We start from the raw sequence: 10,401 nt of genomic DNA, 5'->3' as shown, positions 1-10,401 counted from the left end.
TATATATATATATATATATATATATAAATATATATATATATATATATATACACATATATATACACATACACATATATATACACATACACATATATATATATATATATATACGGTGCAGGCCAAAAATGTTTGTGTCTGTGTGTTGAGTTATTTTGAGGGGACAGCACATTTACTCTGTTATACAAACTGTACACTCACTACTCTACGTTGTAGCAATGTGTCATTTCTTCAGTTTTGTCCCAAAAAATTAAATGAAATATTTACAAAAATGTGTGGGGTGTAGTTACTTTTGTGAGATACTGTAGATGCTTCTGTCGTTTATGTATGGTAATGTTTAATACAACAATAAAATCAATAAAATGACTGTTGTCTTTGTAAACTTTAAACCGTATTGTTTGATTCTTAAATCAGTAACTTTAGGTCGGGTATAAGCCTGTACTCCTTAAGTAGCACACTGTGGCACCCTTCCCACCTCTGCCGGCACTCTAGTACGCAGAAAGACTTTGTGAACAAAATGTAAAAAAGAGAGAAATCTTTGGAGGTTACTTTTGTGTGGGAGAATTGAGACCAAAGTGAATGATGGAAAGAAATCAGAGGGGGAATTACAAAGTGAAAAACATATTCACTGAATAAATAGGATCAGAGCCAGGTGAGAATAAAGAGAATGTCTCGCTCTCTTTCTCTCTGTCTCTTTCTCTCCTTCGTTCTTTGTCTCTTCCTCTCTCTCTCTTCCAGTGAGTGAGTGTGTGTGTGTGTGTGTGTGTGTGTGTTTGTGTGTGTGTGCGCGAGCGCGTGTGTGTGCTGCTTGGGGAAAACAGCCTATATAATGTATCAAACTGACATCAGAGAGATGGTGCACCACACATGCAGATGGCGGGGAGGGGAGACACAAAAGCTGAACTTCACAGAGAGCGACAGTCAGTAGTGTTACAGTGCAGATTGACTGACAGTTACAGTCGACTGTTATGAGAGTGGTTCTCACGGGCGGATGGAAAGTGGTGCTTTATGGTGGAAAACCCAGATGTGAGCATGAGGCAACACAGGCTCCTTGTTGTTTACACATTAATAATTCAGTAAAGCCATTTGAATACTTTCAACATTAGCAGTCTACCACTGCTGCTGGGTATTTGACACTCACCTTGAGTGGCAATGAAGTGATTTGATCGCTGGTAACCCTGTGTGACAGAGAGAGGGAGAAAGATGGCAGAGAAAAAGAAAGAAAAAGGAGATGGGAGAGGGTTAATAAATACAGGAGCATATGATGAAGTGAGACTCAGGGGCATCTAACTTCTCATCTCATTTCCCATCTGTTCTCGTTCTCCATTTTCAGCATCTCTTATTCATCTTGTGGCTCTGCTAAATTTCTGCTCTGCTTTTGACTAAAGATGTATTTCAGCGGCTGTGAAAACTAGTCTGCGCCAGGTCATTCGCTGATGACGCTCTGCTTAAAATATGTAGGCATTTTTGACCCGGCAGGAACTTTTGCGCTGATTTGGCTATTCATTTGGGAAAATCCCATCACAAATTATAATGCAGAAAGAAACGGCATTAATTCCTTGTCTCTCTATGAGCCAGGTCCTTACATGCAGAAGGAGGGAGCTGCGTTTCAAAGTTGTGCGGTGCTTTGCATGCAGCCAGGGCTGCTGATCAAAGCTAGATTCACAAGTTAGGGATCTTCAGCTCTGGGAGTAATTCTACCTCAGTGACGCTGAGTGATCAGACTGTCTCCTCTCTGCTCAGCTTGGTATTAGTGCAGTTATGATACAGTGTGCACGGTTTGGAAGGCTATTAGTGGCACCCTGGCCCTCCACCAAGCAAACCCAGGGTGCTAAATGAAAAGCAGCCAAGCACGATAGATCCCAAGAATTAAGAATTGTGTGCCCTCTCACCACTCATGGGTAAAGTGATTCCAACATTTGTATAGGGTAAACATTCGTACAAATACTGTACAGATCGCCCCCCCCCAACACACAAACACTGTCACACACAATTTTCAGCCATGCAGGCACAGAAATTACATTCCAAAACAGTCATGCCACAGAGGGAAGTTGAGATGGATGGCCATTGCTATGAAAGAGTACAGCAACCCTCATTCCCATGACCCTCCATTGCTTCCTCCTGAATTTGCCTATGCCAACCAGTTTCTCGTCTGTCACCTTGGCAACCACATTTTCCAACAGCAGGCAAACAGAAAAACATCAAACATTATGAATTCACAAAGGATTGAAAAAACAAACAAAAAAAAACATGCAATGTCATATGGGACGTGGAAAGCCTATCAATAGCCTACTATACTATTGAAAAGGCCAAAACAACTTTTAATTTCCAATTGGGTTCACTGCAACTACAACCTGTGACAAATTAGTGTAAATCCGACCTTGGCAAGCAAAATGGAAATCAGTGCTCATATTTATCATGCATCTCAGAATCAATTGTAGGAATCGTACTGAAACAGATGTTAATAGAAATCCTCCCTAAGAGCACTGGGGAACATTAAAGGGAGCTTGAGGAATTAAAAAAAACTGAATAAATAAATGAACAGGATCAGGGTTATGCAAAATCTAGGGTTTCTTTCATAGCCAAACTGTGTCAACAAATTAAAGTGACAACATGCATTGGAAATAAAGCTGCATTAAAAGTAAAATGAGAAAGAGAGTGGCATCCCTTGTGGCTGAACAACAAGTTGAGGTCAATATAAAGTATTTTTTCAAATCTTACAGCAGTTTAAAAATACACAATATGATAGTTTGTGTGTTTTTAGATTCAGAGGGATCACATTTAATTATTGTTCTTTCTTTTTTTGGCCAAAATTGTAAGAATTCCTTTCATGTGGAGTTATTTGAGTGGGTGGAAAAAAAGCCATCTGGAAGCCAAAGCTGCCACAACATGTTTTGATCAACTTGATTTCTGTTAAGAAGCATTAAGGTATTTTAAATTAGGACTCTTACTTTTAAATGTTCACAACACCAATTTTCATAATTTGCACAGTAAAAGGTAAAAAGCTAACTTGCTAACTGGAAGTTTATCTTTTAAACTCGCTAACTGGTAGTTCATCTTTATCCCTTTCTAACTAGTAGTTCTTCTTTATAACTTGCTAACTGGTAGTTCATCTTTATAACTTGCTAACTGGTAGTTCATCTTTATAACTTGCTAACTGGTAGTTCATCTTTATAACTTGCTAACTGGTAGTTCATCTTTATAACTTGCTAACTGGTAGGTAATCTATACAATTTGCTAATTGACAGTTAATCTGTATAACTTTCTAACTGGTAGTTCATCTTCATAACTTGCTAACTGGTAGTTCATCTTTATAACTTGCTAACTGGCAGTTATCTTTATATTGTGCTAACTGGCAGTTATCTTTATATTTTGCTAACTGGCAGTTATCTTTATATTTTGCTAACTGGCAGTTATTTTTATATTTTGCAAACTGGCAGTTACTCATTGTAACTTGCTAACAACTTTTACTTTGCAGTTAAGTAGCTAACTGGCAGTTAAGCTAGCTTTGCTGGCTGGCTAGTACTAGGATGTAACGCACGCTAGCATGTTTTTGGTTGTCTAGTCAGCGGCAAAACCTCGCCGAGTAGCCATGCACTAAGTAACCAAGTCACCAAACATCCAGCAACACACTCACCACATCTGCTTTCATTCACAAGGACATTTCAATGAATTGTGTGGTGCCACTTTATAGTTTGACTGAACAATTACTCTTTTCTGTGATGCATTGTAATTATGGGCCCAGAGAAAAAACAGTAAGTGTCTCTAAAACAATCCCCATGCAGTGCTGTGATCGGAGTTGCTTGATCTGACCTAGTCCACTCTACTCTGTGGCATACTATCAGGTCTTTTATAAGAAAGCCTGATGTTGAGCAAGAACCACAGGTGAGCATTTGACTATGGATGAAAGAGGACACTGCAACACTCAGTTTGGAAAGAATTGAGCTCAGGGGAAAAGTGATGGCAGACAGGCTCAGCAGCTTAGAGTGGAAAAGGAAGCTGTTGGAGGAAAGCCATGGAGGGCTGGCAAGGACAGCGAGAGAAGGGGCAGCGTGAACAGGGAGAAAAGGCGGACAGAGAAGAGAAGCAAGATACTTACTTCCCTGTTTATCCGAATCTAAGAGATGCCAAAAGGTTGAAATCGGGGGGCGGAAAATAGAGAGATAGAAAGAAAGAAAGTAGGGGGGAAACAAGAGCTAGTTATTGTGATTAAAGAACAGGAAAAGAGGATAATGAAATGGTTAGAGAGCTGCTTGCCTTGAGGACCTGTGGAGAGAATATTGTTCAAAAGACTTCAATTCCCATGTTTCTACAGAAAGGGCCAATTTTTTTTATTTTTTTAAACTATTAATATCCTCTGAATCTTACTTCTCTTTAGCATTCAGTATATTTATTGAGATTTTAGCAAAGAGAGAATTTTTTTTTTTATCTGAAGCCAGCGATGACACAGAGTTAGTTGTCCTTGACAACATAGATGACACTTTAGCAAGAGGGCATGGTAGGGATTACGCCTCAGGAAATACATGTCATTAAATACATTCTCTTAATTGCTCGAGGTGAACAATTAAATTAAATTTTTTATAGTATCAATTCATAACAAGAGTTATCTTAAGACACTTTACAGATAGAGTAGGTCTATTTCACACTCTTTAATTAACAAGGACCCAACAATTCTAGTAATTCCCCAGAGAGCAAGCAGTGGAACAGTGGCGTGGAAAAAGCTCCTTTTAGGAAGAAACCTCGGACAGACCCAGGCTCTTGGTAGGCGGTGTCTGACCGGGCCGGTAGGGGGGGTGATGAAAAGTGGGAATAAAAGTCACGTTCTTCAAATGTTGCAGTGTGTTCTGCAGAAGTTGACCGGCGCAGTTTTTCTAGGAATCCACAATCTAGGTGTGGAAGTCAGAACAGTCGACGGGTGTGTAGCGCGAGAGTTCAATTAAATTTGTCTGCCATCTAAAGAAATTAAGTTTTAGACGTGTCTGCTCAGCCCTTCGCATGCTCATCTTTGTTACACCTATCAGCAATAGACAACACAAAATAGCAACAAAAAAAGATCTTAAGATTTGACACAAAAATGGCATGTCTTTCTGCCCGTGCCAAAGAGAAACGATGCAAGCCTGCATTTAAATGAGAGAAGGGACCGCTGGAACTTTTTAGTTTAACCTTTAACCCTCATGTTGTTCTTGGGTCAAATTAAACCTGTTTTCATTTTTTTTTTTTATTGTCACAATTCTTTTTTTTAAATATCAAAAAACTTTTGAAAAAACATTTTTTTTCAAGCACCCACAACATTGAAAAAGTGACAATAATGTGGAGAAAAGCCATAATGTTGAAAAAACATTTTTTTTTTTTCAATGATTGACAGGAAGACAACACAAGGGTAAAAAAAATTAAAAAAGGTTCCATTAATTCCAACCCTGGCATCTTCAGTGAATCATTTGGAATCATTTCACTGCAGTGTTGTGAGCCAGGGGTCTTGGCATGACATGCAGGCCGTGCTGTGGACAGCACAGTTAATGACACAAAGGTCCTTGGAGCGTTAGTCCTAATGGAGCCCTCACAAAGCACTAAAGGGGACAAAGTGGCCACGCGCAGCATGCTGTGAACTCTGACGTTCCGCTTTAAGCATTGCCACCCACATACGCTGAGCCAGGCATCCACTACTGATCGGGCCCTTTCCGTCCACTTTACATTCCCATTGTTCAGCAAACAATAGTAGAAACAAAGCAGGTAATACAGCATGCAGAGACCATAACAACTCATGGAAAAAGCCGGCGACAAAAACGGAGGCAAGACTGTTGAGAGCTTTCACAGTCACCCTCAAGTGACTCCTCCATAATGAGTGGAAGTGGAAGCTCTTAGACCCTTGCCGCCATATGCTGGAGAAAAAAGTGACCATCCTTCAGATCGTTTTGGTCCATCTAATGCATAGCTGCCGAGACAGGCTCTGGCAGGTGCGAGTACCGCTGCTGGGACCGGAGAGGCTCCCCGAGACACTGACTTGAGCTGATCTGTAGGTAAGATCAAAATATCTTAAAGTAGATGAAAGCATCAGCTGTGTTATATTGAGTCCAATCGCGGTGCAATGTCGCCTTGCAAAAGCATTTGGCGGAGTCATAAGGATGCTGCTCCGAGCTTATAGGCTCTTGTGGGATCTCTGGAGTCGCTGTGAAAAAATCCGGCCTCGAAGCCTGCATGTACTAGCACAAACAGATACAATGCTATGCCGGTGTGTGGGTGTAGTTACTAAATGATAGTTCAATCTGAGTAACAGAACAGCACACACAACCTCGAAAAGCATGTGGAAAGGTCTTCTGGTCAAGCACCGGGTCAACAAATATAATAGAAGATGACTAGTACGAGCTCTTAAGGTGGAGCTGTTGGATCAGCAAAGACAGAGATGAGGGAGTTGGAGGTGGAGGAGGAGGAGGGAACATTAAACTGGAAGGAGACTTACGTCTATGTAGTTGGCATTGACATAATCCGAGCTGGGGTCTGCAAGCAGAGAGTGGAGCTTCACTCTATGGCGATCATCTGAAACGCACATAATAAGGATTTAGGGTTCACTGATTGGGTAATTACAAGACACGTCTACTCTATGAGTCAATTTATTGGTTTTTATTATACAACAGCACATCTATTAGGTTATCTGACTCACTGGATGACCCGTTCCAGGTCTACATTCCTCATCAATTTAAAGGATAATCTTTTTTTAACCTGTCCTGCCTCGCAGCCGGAGGCCTGTTGCACAAAAGACACTTTGACATGGGACTGCAGGGCCAGGGATCAATGTTCTCATTTATGTATTTTCTTTTGTTTCCGGTGTATGAAATAATAATCAGGTTACTCACAGCTTCTTAAACATCAAATACAAGGCCTTTTCAAAGACTTTCCAGGCCCAATTCAAGGATCCAACACGGCACATTTTGAGACATGGCTCAAGGTTAAGTGCTGTTACAACAGTGAGAATTTTTATAATGAGAACTAACAGGCTTTACAGAAGCTCACACAGAAGGAAAGAGTAAGGCTTGACCGTGTGAACACTGAGGTGGCACACACAGACTGAAGCCAAAACAACTGCATTGCCCCATGGTGGCTGGCTGCTGCTGTATAGGTCATAAACCCCGCCTCCCCCATGTTAGTGCATGGGACATGGACCAAAAAAAAAAAAAAAAGTTCACATCAAATGCATTTTATCCCAAAGATGGTCTCTGTCAGTTTAGGTAGTTCTGATCACGCTGATGTTTGTTCAAGTGTTCATTGTTCTGATAAGTTTGGTTTTTATTAGTTACTTGATGTAAAAAAAAGGGCTGATCGACTCAGGATTGTAACGGAGGGTGTATGGGGGGGACTTCAACACCACCCGGTCACTACTGCGCGGATTCTAGCTCACAAAATTACAAGGTAGCAGCACCCGTATCAGGGAGATTTTGGCTTCACTTTTGAACAGTGGGAGAAAGTGGATACTCTATGGGGTCTCTCGCCTTAACTGACATAGCACAACCCTAACCCTTCAATTTCTATTCCTAAATATATAAATTCAAGTGTGTTCAATGACCAATCAATGTCAATTAATGTTTTTTTTCAAAAATGTTCAAGACCTAGATTTCCCCCCGTCGAATTCACGAACTTTGGAGGACTTGAAGGAGTTTTTTTAATAGCAGCCCATAAACACTACATGTTAACCAGCAGTCATTCCCAAGCTGCTGCAGTGATTAAAACATTATTTCATACTGTAATAGTTGTGTTGTCAGCAGTTCGGCTTTATATACAGCTTTATTGGCATTTAAAATGAAGGATTACAGAGAAAGTTAGATATGACAGAAAGTTGTTCATACATTACTGGCAAACAGATCAAGTCTTGAGAAAAAGATTAAAACCTGCCTCGCCTTTTAAAAGCTGCCTCCACACCTTAAAAAGAACTTTATCTAATGGCTTTAAATGGGATTTCTAGGGCTTTACCACAATGAACAGCTATTGAGAATAACACTGCAGAAATCCTATTAAAGCCATGGCTAAACAATCCATTTGAATTACCCTTACCGTAATTACAGTAGCACAAGAGATCTTTCCAGACATAACAAGCAGTCAAGAGTAAAAATTGTTATTGGCCGGCTTTGGCAGACTAGTAAGACAGCAGTAGTTTTGATAAATGGTAATGTTCTTTACGGTGTATGCTTGAAAAGCCATAAATGTGCTGTAACCTACAGTAAAAGAGACAGGTAGTGTCTGCATTAGTGTTTCTTTCATGTAACACAACAGTACTTACGGTTAAGCAGACTGTCGTGCCTTCCTTTGGTCTTGTCCTTCTTCTTTGTGACGTCCCAGCCATCGAAAAAACTCTGCAAAGTACAGTTAGAAATCACATGTTAAAAGGTCCCATGGCATGAAAATGCCACTTTATGAGTTTTTTTAACATCAACATGAATTCCCCCAGTCTGCCTATGGTCCCCCAGTGACTAGAAATGGTGATAGGTGTAAACCGAGCCCTGGGTATCCTGCTCTGCCTTCGAGAAAATGAGAGCTCAGATGGGCCGATTTGGTTACCTCCCCTTTCTCTGCTTTGCCCGCCCAGAGAATATGGTCCACCCATGAGAGAGAGACATCATGGATTTCAAATGTGTCAGTTGTTCAAGGCAACATCCCCAGCATCCACCTTTCCCCCCTCCCCTCGCCTCTCATATTCAAAAGCTACAGACCCAGAAATGGCACATACTAATGAAAGCTCATAGTGGGACTGGCTACAGTGGCTGTAATCCTGCACCAAGGCTGAATTTTGGGAAAGAGACTTCAGATACGGTATTAGGGGACCACTAAGGCCTATATGAAAGAGACTTCAGATACGGTATTAGGGGACCACTAAGGTCTATATAAAAGAGACTTCAGATACAGTATTAGAGGACCACTAAGGTCTATATAAAAGAGGCTTCAGATACAGTATTAGAGGACCACTAAGGCCTATATAAAAGAGACTTCAGATACAGTATTAGAGGACCACTAAGGTCTATATAAAAGAGACTTCAGATACAGTAATAGAGGACCACTAAGGCCTATATAAAAGAGACTTCAGATACAGTATTAGAGGACTAAGGCCTATATAAAAGAGACTTAAGATACAGTATAAGAGGACCACTAAGGTATATATAAAAAAAGAGACAAAAGCATCAAAAGAGCACCATGTCATGGGACCTTTAAGTTTAGGAAAAAAAACAAAAAAACATGTCGATCGTCTTTGATGCATCTTGAAACTTATAACAGAAAGGACTTTGCTAATGCACTCCAAAGTGTTACCCTAAGGTTGTCTGAGTAACTTTGCTATTATAGCATCTTGCCAAGTCATCAACAGACATCTGCCACAACATAGCGGGGAGAGACTGAGGCTCGGAGATGACACTGCGGCCTGGAGAGGGAGGAGGCGGCCTACTGCAGTCATTCTCATTCTACACACTGAGTGAGGCGCGCTGCTTGAAGAAGCTGTTGCTCTATAACCTATTTGTGTTAAACTACATTTGTGACAGCTATTCATGACACACACATCCCCTAAATCTGCTGGTGCGGCGAGATGAGTTACTGAATCTAAATCAGTAGTATAAGTGAGAGAAGAGCAAAATGAAAGAAAACCCAAGCGGTAACACTTTATAATAAACATCGCTAATAAATGGTCAATTGATAGTTAATTAAACTTAGGTTCATAGTTATTTTCCTGTTAACAAACAAAAGGAGACATCACATTATTAGTTATGCTATAATTTGTTATTGTAAGAGTTTATTGTTGCTCACATAATAACATTCTATATTTTGGATTGTATTGAAGTGTATTAAGTCACAACAATTGTGTACGTGAAGAAGATGTCGTCGCATTGCTCACGTCTGATTGGACAGCTCGATATCAGTGGCTTACCCACTTCTATAAACCATCAACAAACATTATTTGGACGGCTTTAAAGACTTAGTAAAGAATGTATAAACATTATTTAGATAGCTATTATCAGTGTACAAATCATCTCTTTAATAGAGCGCCAAAAAAAGATTTAATGGGGCAAAATGAATGTTACTTGATGCTTAACAAACCATTTACTGATCATTAAACTTATTTTTATAAGCATTGGTTGCAACTTTATAATAGCCCTCCTGATGTTTTTACAAAACATTTATTAACATCATTAACTATCTAAATGTGTAAACTTATTATTTTATGACATGAAAGTGGTGATAAAATAACGTATTATAACATTTCTAATATTAGTAAACATTACAAAACAACATTGTATTGTTTAGTTTAATTAACCGACTATCAATTTACCATGTATTAGTGATGTCATTCTAAAGTGTTAAAGAAAACCCAAACACGGCTGTAGTCGTGTCATATTCTGTTGCAAGCTCTAGTACTGAGGCACGCTGTCT

General features: G+C 39.9%; 1 protein-coding gene across 11 annotated transcripts in view; it reads right to left on the bottom strand.

The window, feature by feature from the left end:
* The window catches only part of LOC117956659 (receptor-type tyrosine-protein phosphatase U-like), a 203,807-nt gene that overhangs the window by 31,016 nt on the left and 162,390 nt on the right, over positions 1-10,401 (bottom strand). For 6 of the 11 annotated variants that reach the window (XM_034891839.1, XM_034891840.1, XM_034891843.1 and 3 more), the window contains 4 exons: positions 8,267-8,339; positions 6,455-6,531; positions 4,097-4,114; positions 1,139-1,175 (listed from right to left, as the gene is read on the bottom strand). In XM_034891839.1, the coding sequence (XP_034747730.1) occupies positions 1,139-1,175; positions 4,097-4,114; positions 6,455-6,531; positions 8,267-8,339 (205 nt within the window). The remainder of the gene's footprint in view (positions 1-1,138; positions 1,176-4,096; positions 4,115-6,454; positions 6,532-8,266; positions 8,340-10,401) is intronic. The other 5 variants (XM_034891841.1, XM_034891842.1, XM_034891848.1 and 2 more) reach the window with 1 other exon arrangement.

Source organism: Etheostoma cragini, chromosome 14, assembly GCF_013103735.1.
Source record: "Etheostoma cragini isolate CJK2018 chromosome 14, CSU_Ecrag_1.0, whole genome shotgun sequence".
NCBI lineage: Eukaryota > Metazoa > Chordata > Actinopteri > Perciformes > Percidae > Etheostoma > Etheostoma cragini.
This window is presented reverse-complemented; position numbering and strand designations above follow the sequence as displayed.